Raw genomic sequence first — 26602 nt, 5'->3', positions numbered from 1 at the left:
ATAGCCCTGGTCCCAAACGGTCAGAAAATGGAAAAGTGCTCTGGTCATAGAAAATTAAAAATTTCCTTAATTAAGGGATAGGAAATTAAAAATTAAACTTGCACGATTCAGATAGAGCATGTCATTTTAAGACACTTTTAAATTCACTTCTATTTTTAAATGTGCTTAGTTCTCTAAGTATCCCTTGTTAAAAAATGAATACGCACATATCCTACATCAGTGGGAGCTGCTGCTAATTGGTGTCTGCACACATTTGTCTCTTGTGATTGGCAAAATAGATATTTTCAGCTTCCTGTCAGTAGTGCAATGCTGTCCCTTCAGCAATGGATAACAAGAGAATGGTGAAAATTGGAAAAAATAATTAAATTGGAAAGTTGTTTAAAATTCTATGTTCTATCTGAATCATAAAATAAAATTTTGGGGTTTACTATCCCTTTAAATATGGTGGAAATTAAGCCTGCAACATTCTACACAGTGATTAGGTAGCTCAAAGCAACAGCTCACCTCATTGGCTACAGCAAAGGAGACGAGGAAATTAATTCCATTAGTTCTTTTTTTTAAGGAGTATATCTATGAACTGTTCATTATTAGCAAAATGTTGTAATTTGTGCTAACAGCAAGACAGTGTTAAATTATTTTTAAACATTCATTTTGCACTTAATCTCTGATATATTCTATCAGTTTATTGTCTCTTTAAAGGGACAGTCTAGTCAACATTAAACTTTCATCACTCAGATAGGGTATGCAATTTTAAACAACTTTCCAATTTACTTTTATCATCAAATTTGCTTTGTTCTCATGGTATTCTTTGTTTAAAGCAAAACCTAGGTAGGGTTATATGCTAATTTCTAAGATCTTGAAGGCTACCTCTTATCTCAGTGCATTTTTACAGCAAGACAGCGCTAGTTAATGTGTTCCATATAGATAACACTGTGCTCACTCCCGTGGAGTTACCTAGGAGTCAGCACTGATTGGCTAAAAGTCGGTCAAAAGAACTGAGATAAGGGGCAGATTACAGAGGCTTGGATACAAGGAAATCACAGAGGTACAAACTATATTAATATAACTGTGTTGTTTATGCAAAACTGGGGAATGGGTAATAAAGGGATTGTCTAGCTTTTTAAACAATAACAATTTTGGAGTAGACTGTCCCTTTAAAGGGACACTGAACCCAATTTTCTTTTGTGATTCAGACTGAGCATGCAATTTTAAGCAACATTCTAATTTACTCCTATTATCAAATTTTCTTTATTCTCTTGGTATCTTTATTTGAAATGCAAGAATGTAAGTTTAGATGCTGGCCCATTTTTGGTGAACAACCTAGGTTGTCCTTGCTGATTGGTGGATACATTCATCCACCAATCAAAAACTGCTGTCCAGAGTTCTGAACAAAGAAAAAAGCTTAGATGCCTTCTTTTTCAAATAAAGATAGCAAGAGAACGAAGAAACATTGATAATAGGAGTAAATTAGAAAGTAGCTTAAAATTGCCTGCTCTATCTGAATCACAAAATAAAAAAATTGGGTTCAGTGTCCCTTTAAGTCACCATAATGTCCAGTTTCTCAGTCACTAAGGCTGTCAGACTGACTTTGCTGCGTTATACTAATACATTACACTTTATATATGAACTAGCTGAAACAAATCTATGTAACAGGATATTTGCATTGTGTTTTTAATGAGACCACAACACTTCTGTTTCTTCGGAAGGTTTGGGTGATAATGGGACCATTAATGCACTGTGTGAAATAGCTATAATAAGATTAACTCAGCCTAGAAAGATGAGGTAACCATATTGCTTTCCATAGTATTAAATCACTGCACAGACAAGTCAGAGCTAAATGTGTCATTATCTCATAGGTCCTTGTAATTAGCTCAGACGCACTCAGTATAAAGTCTATAGGAGTCACATTACAAAGAAACACTGAAAGGAAGACTTTTATTTAGTTAATCAAAGGAATTGCTGTAATTAAGTTATAAATATTTCTTGGCAGATTTTCGAGCTCCATTTCCTTTCTACTTTGTCTGGATTATTACTGATTATTATTTATTGTATTTACCCGTCAGCTAACAAAGATGGCTGCTACGTACTCCATAGCAACGCACTGCAGTATTTCCTGGCAGCCTAAGGGTAAATGAATATGAATATACACTGATAGTTTTATATGTTGAAGATACTATTCATTCTAGGTGGATTATAAACCCTTGTCTGAAAAGTCTACAATCTACAGTTATGAGTTCATGTGGAGATATCAGCCCTTTGCTCTTCTTAAAAAGACAGTCTACTCCAAAAAATGTATTGCATAAAAAAATAGATAATCCCTTTATTACCCATTCCTCAGTTTTTCATAACTAACACGGTTATATAAATATAGCTCATACCACTGTGATTACTTTGTATCTAAGCCTCTGCAGACTGCCCCCTTTTTTCAGTTCTTTTGACAGACTTGCATTTTAGGCAATCAGTGCCCTCTCATACATAACTCCACTGGAGTGAAAACAGTTATCTATATGGCCTACATGTTCTAGCACTGTCTAGCTGTTAAAAACTGTAAAAAATGCACTGAGGTAGGAGGTGGCCTTCAAGGGCTTAGAAATTAGCATATGAGTCTACCTAGGTTTAGCTTTCATCAAAGAATACAGAGAGAACAAAGCAAATTTGATAATAAAAGTAAATTGGAAGGTTGTTTATTAATACATGGCCTATCTGAATCATGAAAATGTAATTTTGACTAGACTGTCCCTTTGTATTCTTTGTTGAAGAGTACACTTAGGTAAGCTCAGGATCAGCAATGCACTGCTGCGAGCTGGCTGGTGATTGGTAGATGCACATATATGCCCCTTGTCATTGGCTTTGCAGATGTGTTTAACTAGCTCCCAATAGTGCGCTGCTGCTCCTGAGCTCTTCAATAAAGAATAGCAAGAGAACAAAACAGAACTGATAATAGTTGTGAATGGGAAAGTTGTTTAATATTGCATGCTCTATCTGAATCATGAAAGTTTATTTCTGACTTTACTGTCCCTTTTTAATATCATTATAATCTGGCTACAGTTTGCACTAACGTATTTTTCTAAATATAAGCTATTTTTCTAGATATATTTTTAAATCTATTTATATATTTAGTTAGAAAACAAAGGTAAACAATGGAAGTAGGAAAAGGATCACATGTCCAGTGGGTATATAAAGGGTGAGAATCTCAACCTAAACTCACAAATATTATTCACCCAGTGACTAATGTTCAAAACTTTGGAAAAATTCTCATAAAAAAAATCCATATCCAAGACATATTTTTAATATACATATTTAACTGGTCTAAATTTCTATATGTCGGTAGTTTACAATAAGGTTTAAGTCTAATTTCTTTATGCCACAGACAGACAGGGGGCAACATTCTATATTTTGTTTGCAGACATGTTAAAGGGGCAGTCAAGTCCAAAAAAACAGAATTTATGTTTACCTGATAAATTACTTTCTCCAACGGTGTGTCCGGTCCACGGCGTCATCCTTACTTGTGGGATATTCTCTTCCCCAACAGGAAATGGCAAAGAGCCCAGCAAAGCTGGTCACATGATCCCTCCTAGGCTCCGCCTTCCCCAGTCATTCGACCGACGTAAAGGAGGAATATTTGCATAGGAGAAACCATATGATACCGTGGTGACTGTAGTTAAAGAAAATAAATTATCAGACCTGATTAAAAAACCAGGGCGGGCCGTGGACCGGACACACCGTTGGAGAAAGTAATTTATCAGGTAAACATAAATTCTGTTTTCTCCAACATAGGTGTGTCCGGTCCACGGCGTCATCCTTACTTGTGGGAACCAATACCAAAGCTTTAGGACACGGATGAAGGGAGGGAGCAAATCAGGTCACCTAGATGGAAGGCACCACGGCTTGCAAAACCTTTCTCCCAAAAATAGCCTCAGAAGAAGCAAAAGTATCAAACTTGTAAAATTTAGTAAAAGTGTGCAGTGAAGACCAAGTCGCTGCCTTACATATCTGATCAACAGAAGCCTCGTTCTTGAAGGCCCATGTGGAAGCCACAGCCCTAGTGGAATGAGCTGTGATTCTTTCAGGAGGCTGCCGTCCGGCAGTCTCGTAAGCCAATCTGATGATGCTTTTAATCCAAAAAGAGAGAGAGGTAGAAGTTGCTTTTTGACCTCTCCTTTTACCAGAATAAACAACAAACAAGGAAGATGTTTGTCTAAAATCCTTTGTAGCATCTAAATAGAATTTTAGAGCACGAACAACATCCAAATTGTGCAACAAACGTTCCTTCTTTGAAACTGGATTCGGACACAAAGAAGGCACGACTATCTCCTGGTTAATGTTTTTGTTAGAAACAACTTTCGGAAGAAAACCAGGTTTAGTACGTAAAACCACCTTATCTGCATGGAACACCAGATAAGGAGGAGAACACTGCAGAGCAGATAATTCTGAAACTCTTCTAGCAGAAGAAATTGCAACCAAAAACAAAACTTTCCAAGATAATAACTTAATATCAACGGAATGTAAGGGTTCAAACGGAACCCCCTGAAGAACTGAAAGAACTAAATTGAGACTCCAAGGAGGAGTCAAAGGTTTGTAAACAGGCTTGATTCTAACCAGAGCCTGAACAAAGGCTTGAACATCTGGCACAGCTGCCAGTTTTTTGTGAAGTAACACAGACAAGGCAGAAATCTGTCCCTTCAAGGAACTAGCAGATAATCCTTTCTCCAAACCTTCTTGAAGGAAGGATAGAATCTTAGGAATTTTTACCTTGTCCCAAGGGAATCCTTTAGATTCACACCAACAGATATATTTTTTCCATATTTTGTGGTAAATTTTTCTAGTTACAGGCTTTCTGGCCTGAACAAGAGTATCAATGACAGAATCTGAGAACCCTCGCTTTGATAAGATCAAGCGTTCAATCTCCAAGCAGTCAGTTGGAGTGAGACCAGATTCGGATGTTCGAACGGACCTTGAACAAGAAGGTCTCGTCTCAAAGGTAGCTTCCATGGTGGAGCCGATGACATATTCACCAGGTCTGCATACCAAGTCCTGCGTGGCCACGCAGGAGCTATCAAGATCACCGATGCTCTCTCCTGATTGATCCTGGTTACCAGCCTGGGGATGAGAGGAAACGGCGGGAATACATAAGCTAGTTTGAAGGTCCAAGGTGCTACTAGTGCATCTACTAGAGTCGCCTTGGGATCCCTGGATCTGGACCCGTAGCAAGGAACCTTGAAGTTCTGACGAGAGGCCATCAGATCCATGTCTGGAATGCCCCACAATTGAGTGATTTGGGCAAAGATTTCCGGATGGAGTTCCCACTCCCCCGGATGAAATGTCTGACGACTCAGAAAATCCGCTTCCCAATTTTCCACTCCTGGGATGTGGATTGCAGACAAGTGGCAGGAGTGAGTCTCCGCCCATTGAATGATTTTGGTCACTTCTTCCATCGCCAGGGAACTCCTTGTTCCCCCCTGATGGTTGATGTACGCAACAGTCGTCATGTTGTCTGATTGAAACCGTATGAACTTGGCCTTTGCTAGCTGAGGCCAAGCCTTGAGAGCATTGAGTATCGCTCTCAGTTCCAGAATATTTATCGGTAGAAGAGATTCTTCCCGAGACCAAAGACCCTGAGCTTTCAGGGGTCCCCAGACCGCGCCCCAGCCCACCAGACTGGCGTCGGTCGTGACAATGACCCACTCTGGCCTGCGGAAGCTCATCCCCTGTGACAGGTTGTCCAGGGACAGCCACCAACGGAGTGAATCTCTGGTCCTCTGATTTACTTGTATCGTCGGAGACAAGTCTGTATAGTCCCCATTCCACTGACTGAGCATGCACAGTTGTAATGGTCTTAGATGAATGCGTGCAAAAGGAACTATGTCCATTGCCGCTACCATCAAACCTATTACTTCCATGCACTGCGCTATGGAAGGAAGAGGAACAGAATGAAGTATTTGACAAGAGTTCAGAAGTTTTGATTTTCTGGCCTCTGTCAGAAAAATCCTCATTTCTAAGGAGTCTATTATTGTTCCCAAGAAGGGAACCCTTGTTGACGGAGACAGAGAACTTTTTTCTGCGTTCACTTTCCACCCGTGAGATCTGAGAAAGGCCAGGACAATGTCCGTGTGAGCCTTTGCTTGAGGAAGGGACGACGCTTGAATCAGAATGTCGTCCAAGTAAGGTACTACTGCAATGCCCCTTGGTCTTAGCACCGCTAGAAGGGACCCTAGTACCTTTGTGAAAATCCTTGGAGCAGTGGCTAATCCGAACGGAAGTGCCACAAACTGGTAATGCTTGTCCAGGAATGCGAACCTTAGGAACCGATGATGTTCCTTGTGGATAGGAATATGTAGATACGCATCCTTTAAATCCACCGTGGTCATGAATTGACCTTCCTGGATGGAAGGAAGAATAGTTCGAATGGTTTCCATTTTGAACGATGGAACCTTGAGAAACTTGTTTAGGATCTTGAGATCTAAGATTGGTCTGAATGTTCCCTCTTTTTTGGGAACTACGAACAGATTGGAGTAGAACCCCATCCCTTGTTCTCCTAATGGAACAGGATGAATCACTCCCATTTTTAACAGGTCTTCTACACAATGTAAGAATGCCTGTTTTTTTATGTGGTCTGAAGACAATTGAGACCTGTGGAACCTCCCCCTTGGGGGAAGCCCCTTGAATTCCAGAAGATAACCTTGGGAGACTATTTCTAGCGCCCAAGGATCCAGAACATCTCTTGCCCAAGCCTGAGCGAAGAGAGAGAGTCTGCCCCCCACCAGATCCGGTCCCGGATCGGGGGCCAACATCTCATGCTGTCTTGGTAGCAGTGGCAGGTTTCTTGGTCTGCTTTCCTTTGTTCCAGCCTTGCATTGGTCTCCAGGCTGGCTTGGCTTGAGAAGTATTACCCTCTTGCTTAGAGGACGTAGCACTTGGGGCTGGTCCGTTTCTGCGAAAGGGACGAAAATTAGGTTTATTTTTGGCCTTGAAAGACCTATCCTGAGGAAGGGCGTGGCCCTTGCCCCCAGTGATATCAGAGATAATCTCTTTCAAGTCAGGGCCAAACAGCGTTTTCCCCTTGAAAGGAATGTTAAGCAATTTGTTCTTGGAAGACGCATCCGCTGACCAAGATTTTAACCAAAGCGCTCTGCGCGCCACAATAGCAAAACCAGAATTTTTCGCCGCTAACCTAGCCAATTGCAAAGTGGCGTCTAGGGTGAAAGAATTAGCCAATTTGAGAGCACGAATTCTGTCCATAATCTCCTCATAAGAAGAAGAATTATTATTGATCGCCTTTTCTAGCTCATCGAACCAGAAACACGCGGCTGTAGTGACAGGAACAATGCATGAAATTGGTTGTAGAAGGTAACCTTGCTGAACAAACATCTTTTTAAGCAAACCTTCTAATTTTTTATCCATAGGATCTTTGAAAGCACAACTATCTTCTATGGGTATAGTGGTGCGTTTGTTTAGAGTAGAAACCGCCCCCTCGACCTTGGGGACTGTCTGCAATAAGTCCTTTCTGGGGTCGACCATAGGAAACAATTTTTTAAATATGGGGGGAGGGACGAAAGGTATACCGGGCCTTTCCCATTCTTTATTTACAATGTCCGCCACCCGCTTGGGTATAGGAAAAGCTTCGGGGGGCCCCGGGACCTCTAGGAACTTGTCCATTTTACATAGTTTCTCTGGAATGACCAAATTCTCACAATCATCCAGAGTGGATAACACCTCCTTAAGCAGAGCACGGAGATGTTCCAATTTAAATTTAAATGTAATCACATCAGGTTCAGCTTGTTGAGAAATTTTCCCTGAATCTGAAATTTCTCCCTCAGACAAAACCTCCCTGGCCCCCTCAGACTGGTGTAGGGGCCCTTCAGAACCAATATCATCAGCGTCCTCATGCTCTTCAGTATTTTCTAAAACAGAGCAGTCGCGCTTTCGCTGATAAGTGGGCATTTTGGCTAAAATGTTTTTGATAGAATTATCCATTACAGCCGTTAATTGTTGCATAGTAAGGAGTATTGGCGCGCTAGATGTACTAGGGGCCTCCTGTGTGGGCAAGACTGGTGTAGACGAAGGAGGGGATGATGCAGTACCATGCTTACTCCCCTCACTTGAGGAATCATCTTGGGCATCATTTTCTCTAAATTTTGTGTCACATAAATCACATCTATTTAAATGAGAAGGAACCTTGGCTTCCCCACATTCAGAACACAGTCTATCTGGTAGTTCAGACATGTTAAACAGGCAAAAACTTGATAACAAAGTACAAAAAACGTTTTAAAATAAACCGTTACTGTCACTTTAAATTTTAAACTGAACACACTTTATTACTGCAATTGCGAAAAAGTATGAAGGAATTGTTCAAAATTCACCAAAATTTCACCACAGTGTCTTAAAGCCTTAAAAGTATTGCACACCAAATTTGGAAGCTTTAACCCTTAAAATAACGGAACCGGAGCCGTTTTTATATTTAACCCCTTTACAGTCCCTGGTATCTGCTTTGCTGAGACCCAACCAAGCCCAAAGGGGAATACGATACCAAATGACGCCTTCAGAAAGTCTTTTCTATGTATCAGAGCTCCTCACACATGCATCTGCATGTCATGCTTCTCAAAAACAAGTGCGCAATACAGGCGCGAAAATGAGACTCTGCCTATGATTAGGGAAAGCCCCTAGAGAATAAGGTGTCCAATACAGTGCCTGCCGGTTATTTTACATAATTCCCAAGATTAAAATAATTCCTCAAGGCTATGGAGTATAAAATATAAATCGATTTAGCCCAGAAAATGTCTACAGTCTTAGAAAGCCCTTGTGAAGCCCTTTTTTTCTTTCTGTAATAAAAATGGCTTACCGGATCCCATAGGGAAAATGACAGCTTCCAGCATTACATCGTCTTGTTAGAATGTGTCATACCTCAAGCAGCAAAAGTCTGCTCACTGTTCCCCCAACTGAAGTTAATTCCTCTCAACAGTCCTGTGTGGAACAGCCATCGATTTTAGTAACGGTTGCTAAAATCATTTTCCTCTTACAAACAGAAATCTTCATCTCTTTTCTGTTTCAGAGTAAATAGTACATACCAGCACTATTTTAAAATAACAAACTCTTGATTGAATAATAAAAACTACAGTTAAACACTAAAAAACTCTAAGCCATCTCCGTGGAGATGTTGCCTGTACAACGGCAAAGAGAATGACTGGGGAAGGCGGAGCCTAGGAGGGATCATGTGACCAGCTTTGCTGGGCTCTTTGCCATTTCCTGTTGGGGAAGAGAATATCCCACAAGTAAGGATGACGCCGTGGACCGGACACACCTATGTTGGAGAAAACTTTCATGATTCAAATGGTGCATGTGATTTTAAACAACTTTCCAATTTACTTTTATAACCAATTTTGCTTTTTTCTCTTGGTATTCTTAGTTGAAAGCTAAGGTTCATATGCTAATTCCATAGCTCTTGAAGGCAGCCTCTAATCTAAATGCATTTTTACAGTTTTCCATCCCTAGAGGGCGTTAGTTCATGTGTTTCATATAGATAACATTGAGCTCATGCATGTGAATTTGCTGAGGAGTGAGCACTGATTGGCTAAAATGCAAGTCTGTCAAAAGAACTGAAATAAGGGAGGAGTCTGCAGAGGCTTAAATACAAAGTTATTACAGAGGTAAAACGTGTGTTAGTATAACTGTGTTGGTTATGCAACACTAGAGAATGGGTAATTAAGGGATTATCTATCTTTGAAAACAACAAAAATTCTGGTGTTGACTGTTCCTTTAATCATAAATTAAGAAGGAAGCCAAAATTTACATTTCATGATTCAGTTACAGGGTATAATTATATAAATTTCCAATTTATTCTATTATCAGATTTACCTCTTTGTTTTGCATGTTTTATTGAAATGTAGCTTCTTTCCATGAGAGAATGCTAAGGTAGGCTCAGAAGTGTGCATGTGCCTTAAGCACAATGTGGTAGCATTGCTATACGATTAACCAGTGGAGGGAGCTTTAGCTGCAGCAGGCTACTACTACTGCACCCACGGCTAATGTCTACTATCCAAAAGAAGGTGCAATCTTCATTATTAAATAGTACTTCTAGCTATACAGCACAAGCTTGCCATAGAGTTTGACCATACAGGTTGCATGAATAACATTGCTGCCATCTAGTGCTCAAGATGTGCACTTTTCTGAGCGCTTATAGAATAGAGTGGGGAAAAAAATATATCAAAAGAAAGAGCTAAATGTGTTAATATAAATTATTTAGATGGGTTCTTTTTTTTTAATTGATAAGCTCTGTCTGAATCATCAAAGTTAAACTTTGACTTTCATTTCTCTTTGACTTGAAATTTCAAAAATCTAAATCTGTTTTAATTGCTTTATTGTATTACTGACACACTAGGAGCAAATAAGTATTGCAATCATAATTCTTTAGTTCTTAGGGCTTATTACAGAAATGTATCACCACAATATTAATAATAAATACAGTCGCTGAAAATGTGAACTCACTGCGCAACTGAAGACAAGCTTGTTATGCATGGCTGCTCATTATATGGTTATTAAACACGACAAATATGACTCACTCGCTACGTGAACTCACCTTAAGGTCTCTGTGCACGATGCCCAGTCTATGAAGGTAATACACGGCATCCAGCACCTGTCGTATGAGGGTACTGGCATCTTTTTCTGTGTAAAACCCTTTCTCTACTATCCTGTCAAACAGCTCTCCTCCAGATACCCTAGCAAAAGAAAGAATATTATATATTATTAGTTTGTCTGAAAATACTAGAGAAAAATGCCAGAAACATGCACAAAATATTATTTTTTTAAGAAAGGGACATAAAACACAAACTTTTTTTTTCACGATTCAGATAGAGCATATCATTTTAAACAACTTTCCAGTTTTGCTTCTTTTATCAAATTTTCTTCATTCTCTTGGTATTCTTTGTCGAAAATCAAGGAGGTTAGCCCAGGAGCGTGCACGTGTCGGCAGAACTATATGGCAACAGTTCTGCAAGAATGTTATACATTTGCAAAAACACTAAATGGCAGCACTTTTTCCTGTAGTGCTCCAGACGTGCACAGTACATACCTAGGTATCTTTTCAACAAAGAATATTATGAGAACTAAGAAAATTTGATAATAGAACTAAATTGAATTACTTTTAACAATTGCATGCTCTGAGTGACGAAAGACAAACTTATGGCTTCATGTCTGTTAAACTGCATTTATTATCAGTAAAAGAGCACTTTAATGCTATTATAATGCTAGTTCAAAATGCAAGTTGACTCCTTCCCTCTGTGATCTTATGCTGCTTGCTGTAGTTTCCTTAAAGGGACATTAACGCTGGGCTCAACTGGAATAGCATGATTACTACACACCCAGCTGTTTTCACATATGCCTGCAGCTCTCTTCAAAGCTTATTTTAACCCTTTATTGGTGCTGGTTGGTACTGTACGTTGCCATCTTATAGTGATTCTAAGACAGAAGACGCGCATATTCACAGATCAGTGACCTAACGTATTGTGCCCTTCAGGATAGCGCACATGATACAGAGCAGGAGCATCCATTGGTTTATATTCTTCATGTGGCCTTTTTTATATTGTATTGCATATGCTAACACAAAGCGCATGGTACAGAGTAAAGAAGATGGCAGCACCACCGATCTGTTCTGCTGTCACAGGGTACAAGGATACCTAAGTTTCAAGTATGCCACGCCCAGTATGAAAATGCAGAGATTCCCCAACACCACAGCTGTATAAGCTTTCTGAATTTAATAGGAAGGTACAGACTATCTATATTTTATTGTTAGGGATTAAAATGTTCTATTAAACAATAAATAAGATTTACAGATCTACAGAGGCAAACACAAATGATGCTACTGTATGAAAGAAGCTACAATATTCCATCTACATTACACAAATAGCACAAAAGCTACCTAAAAGGGGCACAAAACAGAATCCTTTGAAGCCGTGTATTTAAATGGTTAAATTAATTACCAACCACTCTGAAAAGTTCCACTTTATTTTATATAACAAAGTCAGTCATAATATAATAAAATAATATAAAATGTTTAATTATGTATAGTAAAAAAACAACACATTTCCAATTTACTTCTCTTGTCTTGTTGAAGATTATACCTTGGTAGGAAAATCCACTTGTCTGGAGAACTTTATTGCACCAGCATTGCAAGAATGTTTTTGAGCACTAGAGGGCAGTAGTGTCAGCACAATGTATAACTGTTTAAAAGCATTCTTGCAAAACTGCTACCATATAGCGCCCTTCTAAGCCTACCTGCCTGCTTTTCAACAAAGGATACCAAGAGAAAAAAATACATTTAATAAAAGAATTAAAATGTAAAGTTGTATTTTTTTTTTTATTTGTATGCAATATCTTGAATCATGAAAGAAAAATGTTCTAAATTTTTTTTCCAATTCTGACAACTAGATGTCCCATTACAGAAGATAATTGCAGCCGTTTTCTCCTTATGGAAAAGCATTTCATACAGAATTCTTCTTAACTGTGTTTGACATATTCTTTATTGATTGAAAGAGTTGAAAGCAAATTTGATAAAAATGTTATCTTCTAAAACACAAAACTGAAAAGGAACGTGAATGCATTTGAATGTTGAATAATAGCATTTTGGGCAATACGCATGTATTAGCAAAAATGCTTCCAGTAATAGTTATGACTGTTCCTATGAGAGGCTTTACTGTGTACTAAGCGTATGAAGGTATTGTATGTGCGCTTCAGGTTTAAGTTTTGAGTACCTTTAAAGGGACATTGAACACCAGATTTTTCTTTGCATAAATGTTTTGTAGATGATCTAATTATATAGCCATTTGGGAGGTTTTTTTTTTAACAATGTATAGTTTTGCTTATTTTTAAATAACATTGTGCTGATTTTCAGACTCCTAACCAAGTCCCAAAGTTTTAGATGCATACTGATGTATACAGACTTCAGATTGTTTCTGTTTGTATAATGGGTCTTTTTATATGCAGGGGAGGGGGGTCTGCTCTCAGCCCCTTTCAGTGGGTGTCCCAGCCTAACTTCATCAACAGTGCTAAATTGGGAGCTTCTAAGTAAGTTTTTAAAAGATTTTATACTGGATTTTGATATCGGTATCTGTGCATATTCTTCTGAATAGTAGTGTCTATTACATGCAGCTATATGAAAATTGGTGTATACTGTCTCTTTAAGCTTCTTTTATGGAAGGTTTTGTTTCTTTTGGTGATCTCTTCTCCTACAGTTTCTGAATTGGGTGCTCTTTCTTGTGACCCTCCTTATCTTATTGTTGTATGCTGCCCCTTTAAATGAACACACCTTTTTAATACTGTAAAATAAAAAACCTTATTTTTTATCGACAATATTCTCTTAATATCATAGCAATAAAACACATGTATTTATAAACTGCCAAACGTGCAGGAAAAAAACAATGTACTTCTGTAAACAGAGTGGCAAAACATTGTACCCGGTGCAGTAATAATTCTGATTTCTTGGCTGAAAAGTAATATTAGCAGTGCAGTAAGTCTGTCAGATCTCTATTGCTTTCTAGTGGGTAATGCAGGACATATCTAAGGGGGGCATAAGGGCTCAGCTGGGAGATCCAGCACAGAGAAAGTCAAATCTGTAACTGATGACAACTGAACCAAGACCACTGAGATTACCCAGCTGCACCCAGGGTGCAAATGCTTGAGGCTTTGTGACAGTTAAAGAGCTGTTCAACTAAAAATAACTGTATTTCCTCCATAAAATATTTAAAGAACACAAAGTTGCAGTAAGAAAATGATCTAATGTATTTAAGTGTTTAATTTGTGCACTGTTTTTAGTATATAACTATATGTTTACTCCTAAACAAAGGAGTTAAAGGGACATGAAACCCATTTTTTCTTTTCTTTTATTATTCAAATAGTGTGCGGTTTAAAAAAAAAAAAATATTGCCAATTTATTTCTATTATAAAATGTACATTGTTTCTCTTGGTATTCTTTGTTGAAAAGCAGGTAGGGAGGCTCAGGAGTGTGCACTTGTCTAGAGCACTATATATATATATATATATATATATATATATATATATATATATATATATATATATATATATATATATATACACACACAGGTGGCCCTCGTTTTACAACGGTTCAATTTACACCGTTTCAGAATAACAACCTTTTTTCCAGTCATGTGACTGCTATTGAAAAGCATTGAGAAGCAGTGTATTTATTAAAATAGCCAGTAGGTGGAGCTGTCCACTTGTGTTTCAGCAAAGCCAAGCAAGCTGAAATTAATCAGTTTAACCAGACCTGAGCTATCGAGCAGATTTCCAAGGAACAAGATCTTCCTGTCTATAAATCAATCCAGATTGGAATGCATAGAAAGAACTGTTTGCAGAAAAATGCAAGAGAAGTCTGTGTTGTGTTATTATTTTATTAGGTTTATCATGCTGTTTAGCAAATGTTTTTGTTCATTTAACTTAGTTTAATTATATATTCTGTGTTGTGTGATTATTTTATTAGGTTTATAATGCTGTTTGGCACTTAAAGTCTTCATTTCAAAGCTTTAAAAATAATGTATTAGGTGTTACTTATGCCAATTTTGAGAGGGGCCTGGAACCCTGGATCTCCCTCACTTCAAATTGACTTACATTATAAAATGGGTTTCAATTTACAACGGTTTCGATTTACAACCATTCCTTCTGGAACCTAACCCCGGCATAAACTGAGGGCTACCTGTATACACAATTTTGCAAGAATGCTTTATCAATGTTATACATTGTGCACACAATGCTGCCATCTAGTGCTCAAAAGCATTTTGGCAAGACATACAGTCTTCTACTGAAACATTGCATGCTACCTACCTAGGTATTCTCTTCAACAAAGAATACCATGAGAAGGAACTTAATAACATAAATAAACAAAATTATGGCTTTCATGTCCCTTTAAACACATAGTTAAAGTTAGCTCCAGAGCAGCCACGGACTTCTGCTCTAGAGGTAAATACGGCTAGTGATTGGAAGCTATGCACATATGCCACTCATGATAGGCTCACCACCCTGGGTGCAGATCAGAATTGGTACTGCATTACTGCTCTGGAGTGCACTTAAACTATGTGTTTATTTAACATATGTTCTTATTTATGTCCCTTATTGTGCAGTAAAATGCCTTGTAACCGGCTCTCCTTGTAATTCAAATCTGACTATTGCATTTTTTTCACTGCCCCAAGAGAGGTTGTAGACAGCGCATCATGAAGAATTCAAAAATTAAACCTGCAACATGCTACACACTGATTATTTAAAGGGACATGAAACCCAAATTTTTTGCTTTATGATTTATATAACAAATTAATTTTAAAACAACTTTCCAATTTACTTTTATTATCTAATTTTCTTCATTCTTTTTGTATCCTTTGTTGAAGAAACAGCCATACACAACAGGGAGATAGCTGAACACATTAGGTGTGTCAATAACATGAGCAATATATGTGAAGCCACCAATCAGCAGCTCCTAAACCTACCTAGGTATCCTTTTTAATAAAGGATACCAGGAGAACAAAACAAATTAGATAATATAAGTAAATTGGAAAGTTGTTTAAAATCACATGCTCAATCTGAATTATAAAATAATAATTATCCCTAACTGGCTGCAGCAGAAGGATCTCAATTTCGTTCTATGGTTTTTAAATGTAATTTAAAGAATTCTCAGCTATTCTTGTGCTGCCTATTTTTTTCACAAACTGTTTTTCTCTTTTGTAAGACAGCTGTAATTGTTTTACTATTAGTTTTTATAATCATCTTTTCTTTTTAAACCTAGAAGAGATCTGTCTTTTCGGCACTTTATGTCAGTGTCCCTAATCAGACTAAAGCACTCACTGTTTTTCTTAAATTTCTTGAGAACAAGTTTCTTTATTTTATTCTTCTTTTCTATTAACTGGGTAGGGCCAAAAATCCTAATGTGCCTCCCTGCCTTTGTATGCCCCCCCCCCCCTTCTTCTTATGCAACTAATTGTGTTAGAGCAGCCAATTGTCAGACAAAAATGCGTAAAGAGGAAGCTTCCCTAGCAAAACGCAACCTATAAGCACATTGTTGATAAAAATCACAGGATAAAAAGTCAGAGTGTGTAAGAAAGTTTTACGCGTTTCGGCAATATGCCATAATCATATATCATATCCACTAACTATCCCACTCACATTTAAAAACCATCAGTTAACCCCATTGGTTAAACCAATGCACACCGGCTTTAACCCTTTAGGGAAGCACACACCAAATAATACAGAAATTATCAATCCAAATGTGTTCCAAAACATAGCATATCACATCAAAGCATATCATGTAAAAAAGGATAAATTGCTATTTAAGTAATACAATATCTAACCTATCATGTTAAGAGAAAGCTACACACTACAAATCTAACTTTTATAGTTCAACATTTAACTCATGTTCCTAAACAAATTGTTTCTTTATGGCCCTTAGTTAATAATATCAAATTCAGAGTTAAATCCTTGTGGAATTTGTCGCCAATTTGAAAATGCAATAGATTTCCTGTCGAGATAAAGTTCTCGATTTATCCCCGCTTCTTTTAGGGGCCTTAAAAGACTCAATTGCGCACCACCGAAAGGTACTGACATCCTTATCATGGATTTCAAAAAAATCGTGTGGTAATGCTGAACATATATTTTCATTGGTAATGTAACCCAGGTGTAAACGAATATGCGAACGTAGATACCTGGTCGTCATTCCCACACACAGCTTTCACTATAGGGTATATTCAATCATATAAACCCCTCATATTGTGGAACAATTTATGTATCCCTTAGTGCAAAAGATCTGTTCAGTAATATATGACTAAAACTTCCTCCCACTACTAATGTAACCACCAGGCTTAAATCGCTTATTCCCACAATGTCCCATTAACAGTACGCCAAGAACTTGTACTAATTTAACTCGACAAGGGTCGTAGTTGGCTTGGAGAGATCAAATTGCTTAATGTGAGGTTTTTAAAATAGACAAACCGACAGCCCTAATTTATCACTGATTTTAGAGACTCATCTTGATACAATATAATTATTTAACATATATCGTACAACTGAGAAGAATATTTAGTAATAAAGAGGAGCTTTCCTCCTCTATCGTCCCTTGATCTAGGCTTTAGTAAATATTGTCTATTAAGTGTAGAAACCTATTTCATAGTTTTATTTAACATATTTTATTAATACCCCCTGTTCTCCAAACGTTATTTCAAATCTCTGCTTTCAACTTTGAGCAAATTCTCTTAGCCCTAACAAATTTAATATACCCTTAAATACATGCTTAGAGTGTGTTGAAGTTACATAAAGCAATGTATTGCCAGTAATTGGATTACAATTCAACTTAGTATGTATACATTGTTTATCAGTTTCCCCAATCAGTGTGATGACTAAGTTGGACCTTACTACACTATTATTTTGATTCAAGAATTCTACAAAACGTCTCGTCTTATCCATATCAGAATTCCAAACAAAAATCAAATCATTAATAAATTGCCTATAAAAACAAATGGAATCATAACAAGGATTGTTATCCCCAAAGACATAGACATGCTCAAGCCAACCCATGAAAATATTTTCATACGAGGGGACAAACTTGGCCCCCATTGCCCTGCCCTGCTTCTGGTGATAATAAGTACCTTCAAAAAGGAAATAATTGTGTTCCAGTAGGAACTGAGTCACCCTAATGATGAATGACCTTGGTTGTCAACATTAGCTTGCAAATCAAGAAAATAAGAGATGTCTTGCAATCCCGTAGAATGTGGTATACTTGAATATAAGGATACCACATCAATAGTTAACCAACTATAAGTTCTAGACCATCCAAAATCCTTAAATAAGGTCAAAATACCTGTAGCATCTCTGACATACCTCAAAAGGTATAATACTATTGGTTGCCTTGGATGTTTTTGCTCTATTAACGAGTAAAGACCTGCCCATTGGGGGCCCAAGGTGCAACACTTGTTCCAGCTGTGAGTACTCCAGCACACCTAGGAGCTCCGTGGATCGACCAGCAGTATATGGGGAAGATTAGTGGTTTAAGCCACGAACCCTTACTGGTCTCTGGGCTGATAATTTCCCAGCATTACATGATACACAATGGACGAGGAAGGGGCGGCAATACCGCAGTCCGCAATATCGCTACAACAGTATCGAGTGAGGGCTGGATTAAAAGTAGTAAGCTTACTTTTATGGCATAACAAACTTTTTAACCTCAAGTCCTTTGGAAGCGATATTTGCAGTAGCATTGGGAACGATTAGACTGCCAGTAGACTTATGCTTTTATTGATTAGCAGGGATTCCTTAATCATGCCAGAAGGATCAGCAGTTGCAGGGTGACTTAATCATCCCTGCATTGCAAGGGCTCCAAAGCGGCATACACAGCTTCATAAATGAAGCCCACAGTGCCCTTAATGTGTCAAAAATGAACTATGTCATCACAGCCAAGGAAAAGCACCATTTCAAGCCAACTGTCGTGCTTTAATATTTTACTCCAAACAAACATGAAAGCCAAGTAACATTTTCTTGCTATATTTGTACTGCGTTATCATAAGACTGATAATAATTTTACTAATAGTTCATTTTTATGTGATAGACAGTAGACCTAGTGTGATACAGTATCGTCATCATCTGGAAATGCACAAACAGAACTCATATTTGCCAGCTTTAAACTTATTAATAGATGAATTGTATTTTAGTTGATGTTCACTGGCATTTAAATTCCTATATCACAGCATAGATTCTTCAGTACTGCAGAGATCGGTTGGTTACAAATCCCATGTGCCCTGTGTAAAAGGTGTTGTGCTTCTAACTAACACAGGGATGTCCAACTGGCGGCCCAAGGGCCTCATGTGGCCCTCTGCTCTAATCTTTGGAAAAAAGCAGAACTAAGAATGTGTACCATAGTTTTTGTGGCCTCTGGAAAAAGCAAATCTTAAAAGTGTGTGCTTTAGTATGGTAAAATTCAAAAGTGCCCTCTGGACGGCAGAACGGCCTGCAAACTTAACTAAATCTCCTGTGCCACTGGACATTTTATAGCAAGTATATTATTAGTTGGGTGTTTAATAGTCATACATTTATATGTGGCCCTTAAGACTTCATAAATCTCAACCTGTTGCCCCCATGTTTTAAGAAGTTGCCCACCACTAATCTAACACAATGGCCTAGCTTCACAGACACTTGTGAGGATAATGTCTTTTTGTAAAAGAGAGATTATGTTTATTAAGCCTCGCTTCACCTATCTTTCCCAGTGTTTTATTAGTGGCTGTTGCTTCCATTAACATCTATAGTTCTGTTATCTTGTGCATCAAACGAGAACCACTAGCCATGCGGCAATTCATTAATTATAACCACACAGATGCTTGTAAAATGGCTTATGAATATGTACATAATTGTAAAACAATCTCATGTGCTTATGGTATTGTAAAGTAGTCTCACTGGATAGAACGGGGTTCTGCAGGGGCGGGTCAACTGGAATTCTAAAAGTGTACACAGGATTGCTCACCTACACCTGGGCCCAGCCTGTGGCATTCATAAAGACTCTATTACCCTATGAAGTATGTTGTCTTGCAGTCATGTTGTGCTGTTTTTAAGCCGACGAGGTTCCTTGTTGTGTAAAATTTCCGGCTTCCTCCAATCACAGCATGGCCTCAGGCAATGACTACCCTGGGGGGAAAGCTGTGATTGGAGGAAGCCGGATTAGTCATTGCTGACGTGTGAATAGAGGATCTCTAGGCGGGGGAAGCTGCTGTAGCAGTGAAAAGAAAAAAAGGTAATTTTTTTAACAAAACAGCTGCTTTGTAAACTTTGATGAATGAAAGTGCCCCTGTTTTTAATAGTATTTTTAAAAAAGGGCTTTCATTCATCAAAGTTTACCTTCACTTTAAACTAATTTCATTCCTCAAAGGTCTAAACTACAAGTGAAGCCTAATCGATAGCACAGGGTGTGTTATTTTGCCCTTGGCCGCACACAAAGAATAATCTGATATTACAAGTGGATGGTTAAACATTTTAACTAAAGCAACTTACAGTAGCTAAAACGTTTTAAGCGCGTCCTATACTTTTAATGTAGCGAGAGCTATTAGCGCATTCATTGCCCGTGTATTACAAGGAGGTAAGATAAACATAGCCACGAAGCTTTTTTAAAAGCCCTGATACAGCAAACGAATGCAGATTTTGCTAATAAAATGACAAATAATACCATTTTTATTTTGAATATAAATATTTTGTAGTACAGTGTTTATTTGCTATATACACACATTGGGCCTTGAAGTCCTCTCACTATGACCAAAAATGATGAGTGGACATTGATTTTAAGCCAAAACAACAACAGTCCAACTAAATAAATAAATAAATAAATTGATCATTATTACTAAAAAAAATATCACCATTACATATAAAACCAGTGTTCTCCCCAGAAACTGTTTAATGGGCACAAAACCCAGCTGATTTTACTGACAACTTGGCTAAAATGAAAGTCAAAATGAGCTAATATTACATATGTTCAATGTTTGTTGCACAAATTATCACTAACTCAATTATGCAATTAATTTGTGATTTGCATAGCTTAAAGTGAATGTAAATTTTCTCTCCTTTGAACGTATGTCTTAATTGCTTTTTAGTATATAATTCAAACCGCCACTTTTTTTCAATAATGTAAAATAACTATTATATTTTTATTACTAATTTTCATACGTTTTATGGACCAGCTCCTCCCATCCGCAACTTCCTGATTTTATTCAATCTTACGTATACAGCGGTCACACCTGCTGTTTACGTAGAGGCAATGTGCGCTCCTGGCTATCAGAACAACCGCGCATGCGTTACACGCATAAATAGAAACATAGAATTCAATGAATGAATACATTCATTGAATACTATCGTTGAAGCCAGTTCAGCAGCTTACAAAGTCCCTCCGTAATTTTGAAACTACTATACTTTCAACTATAAATGATGAAGTCCAAGAAATGTTAAAGAGCGCATGCGCGAAATGTGAACGCGCGTCCAATTTCACAGATAGAACAGCGTTCTAACACAAGCACATTATGGACACGTGACGTCAAGAAAAAGGGTTTGGTCTCCTTCAGGGGGGGATTATATTATTGGTCGACAAGATCGAGCCTACAATGTCAATCAATAATCCAAGATGGCGGGCGGAGGATTAAAAGTACGATCGCAGGAATATAAACACAAAATTACTCAGTAATTACAACTTTATGAAAACAATCATGAATTAAAGTACACCTATTTTCACATCAATTTTAATGCTGTGTTTAGTACCATGCAGACTGACTTTAAATTCACTTTAAGTAACGGAACATGTTCTAATGTTGCAAAGTGTTATACTGCCCTCGCCTGGCTACTTCTTAATGCAGCTCTGCTTCTTAAAGGGACACTAACCCCAAATTTTTCTTTCAGGATTTAGACAGAGCATGCATATTTAAGCAACTTTCTAATTTACACTTATTATCAATTTTTTCTTTGTTCTCTTGCTATCTTTCTTTAAAAAGCAGGAATTTAAAGCTTAGCAGCCAGCCCATTTTAGGTTCAACACCCTAGATAGTGCTTGCTTATTGGTGGCTACATTTATCAAACCAATAAGCAAGCATAACCCAGGTTCTGAATAAAAAATGGTCCGGGTCCTAAGCTTTACATTCCCGCTTTTTAAATAAAGATAGCAAGATAACAAAGAAAAATGTATATGGAATTTGGTGGCGCTATACAAATAAATGATAATAATAAATGATAATAATAAAAGGAATAAATTAGAAAGTTGCTTTAAATTGCGTGCTCTGTCTGAATCATTAAAGAAAAAAATTGGGTTTAAAATCCCTTTAATGCTAAATTTTCTGGGGAGAACACTGAAAACAAATTTAAATTGACAGTAAATGTTATTTTAAATTTGTATTGCCAGGTGCCCTTATATAATATTATTTTACCAAGCAAAGGGAGTAGCGTTGGGCTTCCTAGACCACCCCAAGACCTTGTTGAGACAGACAGATTGTACTAGGTGCTTGCAGAAGAGAAACTGTATTATGCTATCGGTACAAAGCTCATTGGCTGTACTGCCTGCAGCTGACAATAAGTACACAAAGCTGCTAATTTGCAGAGATAAAATATTATTATATAAAGGGCACCTAGCAATACAATAGACATATTAAAAATGTAAAAAAAATATAATGTTCACTGTCCCTTTAAAAAAAAAAAATCTCTTGCCTTTTATTTGTCTACATTATTACCACTGCTGCCAAGAGAAATGTGGGGAATATATTTATTCGACTTTATTATTAGTGAGGTGAGCTGGTTTTTATTAAACAGATATGCTGTGTGTTGTGCATTAGGGGGATTGTTTATATTGCACGTTAGATAAATGATTGAAGACAATTCATTCCACCCAGGCTCAGATTTGAAAACATCAGGGAGCCATCTGGGGGCTTAATTGCCTCGTTATGGAAATGTGTCTGATAATTGTGTGATTTTCTCAGTGCTCGTACAAAACGCAATGTGAGAGGTGATAAACCAGCAGCAACCTACAAGCCGGAATAGGCACAACTTAAGTTACGCGCTGAAAACTATTTCCATCATTTGTTTAAATTTACTAACTTGTATTTAGGCTTGAAATTGTACTGAAATATTATCATCATCTACTTGCAATTGCTGCAGTCAAATCTGCTTCAAGAATTAAAGGGACATGAAACAGTTTGTTTTTCTTTTGTGACTCAGAGCATACAATTTTAAACAAGTTTCCAATTTACTTCTATTAACAAATTTGCTCTTGGTATCCTTTGTTGAAGGAGCTAGATGAACACATTGGTTGAGACAGAGAAAAGAGGTGTGCAGCCACCAATTAGCAGCTTGCTCCCAGTAGGGCATTGCTGCTCCTTAGCCTTTCTAGGTATGCACTTCAACAAAGGTTACCAAGAGAACAAAGCAAATTTGATAATAGAAAGTAATTGGAAAGTGGTTTAAAATTGCATGATCTGTCTGAATCAAGACCTTTCAATTTTGACTTTACAATCCCTTTAAATTCCAGCCTGCCTTATGGAGCTGATAAAATGTTGGGGGAAACAATAAATAAGCAACCTTAATGCTCCAGAGGTTTTGGAACTACATTTCCCATGATGCACAGACTCAGAGCATCAGCTGGCTGAGGATCATGGGAAATGTAGTGCCAAAACCTCTGAAATACTAAGGTTGACCATCCCTGGCCTAACATTAAAGGGACAGTCAAGTCCAAAATAAACTCTCATGATTGAAATAGGGCATGTAATTTTTTTTTTTTTTTTTTAAGTCTTTATTTAGTATCCAACAGGTTATACAAATTCATATAATCAACTGTTAACACCGAGGAGCATACAACATAACAAAAACAGATGCAGCTTAGTGAACTTAAAACCGTACATTACTTGATGCTTACAAGGTAATTCAAAGTAAGAAAAAAAAAAAAAAAGGGACAAAAAGAAGAGAAATGTACCTTGAATTAGACTAACCTACCTATCACTGAATTTCATTGTATATTCCACTCAACTAAATGCTCACCTGTTGGAGAAAATTTTATTTTCCCTCTATAACTTAAAATACCTCCAATTAAGAATTATCCAGAACTTATGTCTTGTTATTCTATCGAAAACCCTCGTCCTTAGTTGGAGTGAGCCCACCAACAAACAACAATCAACAAACTGACAGACACACAGACAAGACTACCACACAAATACACATGCAGAAAACAAAACAAAACAAAACAAAAAAAAAACAAAAAAAAAAAAGAAAAAAAAAAGGGGGGGGGGGGAACGAAAAGGAAAAGAGAAAGGAGGGGAAAAAATAAGCAGAGAAGGAAAGTAAGTGAATTACCAGATGCCCAGCAACACCATTTCTGAGTTTCTGAATGGATGAATTAGGAGGTCAATTTCACTTGAAGAAAAAGATTTAATAAAGGATGACCATTTCTTAAAAAATAAAATAACCTCACATTCCTTATTTAAATTAGTATCCATTTGCTCAAGGATACATTGTTTTTTTAGACAATTTTTGACCTCCGGAATACTGGGGGCAGTCCCCCCCTTCCACTTTCTGAGGATTAGATATCTGGCTGCTAATATAGCCATATTGACTATTTTAGTATTACCTGTCTGAGCTCCTGAGTCCTTCCATAGAAATATAATGTGAGATACCTCTAATCTCATAGAGGAGGTTCCTAAAATAGTATTAAGCCAATATTGTAATTTAAACCAGAATTGTTGCATCTTTGGGCATTCCCAAAACATATGTGTGAGAGAAGCAGAGGGGAGAGAGCATTTAGGGCAAGAACTAAATTTAGAGTTACCAAACCGCGCTCCCTTTTCTGGAGTGAAAAAAGTCATTAGTAGTAATTTAATGTGGGATTCTCTCCATGTGGAGGAAAGGGTAACTCGCTTAGTTTCCGCAATTGAGAATTGGATACAGCTAGTCTCTATATAGCTTTGCCTTAGAGCTGCAGCCCAGTTAGTGGAGATCTTTTCCAGATTAGAAACCCCTCTTATAGAACTCAAATCTATATAACTAGTTGAGATTGAAATAATACCAGAATTAGCTAAGATGAGCCATTTCTCTATGGGCCCCTGGGACCAATTCCATCCATAAGAACTTATTAAATTAGATACATAATGTCTTGCTTGTAAGTACGCGAAGAAATCTTTTTGGGGAATATTATATTCCGATCTTAATGAGCCAAAGGTTTTTATCCATGACCTTTCAAAATCTAATAACTGAGAGACCTTACTTAAACCTACCCTGTGCCACCTCTGAAAAGGTGAAAATAGAATTCCCGCCTGGAATTGAGGGTTGCCTGATAATGGCATAAATTTAGAGACCCTATATTCAACGCCTAGGAGTTTACACACTTTCCACCACGCTTGAAGGGGACTATAAATTGTTCTCATCTTTTTCACCTCCTTTGATAATTGAACAGCATTACAATGAATAATTGCTAAAGGAAGGTATGGATGTGTTACATTTCTTTCTAAGTTATTATTAGTGACATAGTTTCTCTCATATATCCAATCCATAATTAAACGTAATAAAAAGGCATAGTTATAGAGTTTTAGGTCTGGTAGAGCCAGACCCGCGAGTTCTCTTGGGAGAGAGAGTTTAAGTAAAGAAATTCTGGGTTTTTTATTTTGCCACAGAAATTTTCTCAAGGTAGTGTTGAATATTGTTAAGTCTCTTCCCCTTATGATCAATGAAGTATTTTGTATTACATATAAAATTTTGGGTAGACATATCATTTTATATAGGGCTATACGGCCTGACAAAGAAAGGGGGAGATTCTGCCAATTTTTGAGAATCTTCATAACTCTATTGAGTACTGGGGTAATGTTGAGGCTATACCATTTTTCTGGGATAGGTGAAATCATTATCCCTAGATATTTAAAAGCTCTGGAGACTATCTTGAAAGGTAAGCTTAACATAGGTTCCTTAGGGGGTTTGATCCACATGAGTTCCGATTTTGTGGTATTCACTTTGTACCCGGAGAATGAGCCGAATTGTTCAATAATAGATAGGAGTTTGGGAATATTATTAACACTATTAGACATGTAGATAAGAATATCATCGGCGTATAGAGCTATTTTCAGCTCTTCTGAACCGATCTTAATCCCCTCCAGCTGCTTCCTGATGCATATGGCCAAGGGTTCAATAGAGACGTTAAAGAGGAGTGGAGAGAGAGGACACCCCTGTCGAGTTCCTCTTTTAAGAAAAATATCTGGAGTAGTCAAGCCATTAATTAACATCTTTGTAGAAGCTACGTTATATAGATTTTTAACAAAATTGAGGAATTTGCCATGGAAGCCGAAATGTTGCAGAGAATGAATTAAGTGATCATGATGTATCGAATCAAAAGCCTTCTCGGCATCTATTGCTATAACTGCTAAATCAGGGGTGACCCCGTACCCTCCAGTCCCCAACCCCTCCCTAGTTCTGAAGAAATCAATAGTAAGAAACAGCTCTCTTATCTTGGCTGAAGAATTACGCTTGGACATAAAGCCCGCTTGGTCATTATGAATAACACCAGGAAGAATTGTTTGTAGCCTCGAGGCCAAAATAGTAGTAAGAATCTTGTAATCTGAGTTAAGCAAGGCTATAGGTCTATATGATTCCTTCCTCTTTGGGTCCTTGCCTTGCTTAAGAATCAGAGTGGTACAAGAGGCGGCAAAGTTAGGAGAAGGAGAGTTACCCTTTATATATATGTCATTATATAGTGAAGTTAGGTGTGGCAAAATTGTTAACGTTGCGATTTTATAAAATTCGTTGGGGAGGGCGTCCGGGCCTGGAGCTTTATTCAAGGATAGATTTTGTATTGCTCTTGATATTTCCAATTCAGTAATCGGGAGATTCAGATTTTCCATCTGATCAGGTGATAGTGATGGAGATACAATCTTACTCCAAAAATCTTCACAGGCAGATATATTTGAATTTTTCAAAGAGTATAAATCTTTATAGTAAGATAAGAGTATCTGTGATATATCTTCTGTTTTTGTTATCAATTTACCATCTTCAGATAGGGAATCAATTAGGGAAACCTCTTTATCTTTTTTAACTAACCTTGCTAAGAGTTTGCCCGATTTACTACCAT

General features: G+C 37.5%; 1 protein-coding gene across 1 annotated transcript in view; it reads right to left on the bottom strand.

Annotated features, from left to right (window-relative positions):
- Window positions 1-26602, bottom strand: part of CAMK1D (calcium/calmodulin dependent protein kinase ID) — a 782349-nt gene that overhangs the window by 164144 nt on the left and 591603 nt on the right. Inside the window, exon 4 of the mRNA XM_053716475.1 lies at window positions 10574-10712. Coding sequence (XP_053572450.1) covers window positions 10574-10712 — 139 coding nt within the window. The remainder of the gene's footprint in view (window positions 1-10573; window positions 10713-26602) is intronic.

Source organism: Bombina bombina, chromosome 6 (genome assembly GCF_027579735.1).
Source record: "Bombina bombina isolate aBomBom1 chromosome 6, aBomBom1.pri, whole genome shotgun sequence".
Taxonomy (NCBI): domain Eukaryota; kingdom Metazoa; phylum Chordata; class Amphibia; order Anura; family Bombinatoridae; genus Bombina; species Bombina bombina.
Note: the sequence above shows the minus strand (reverse complement) of the source record. Positions and strands in the feature narration are given on the sequence as shown.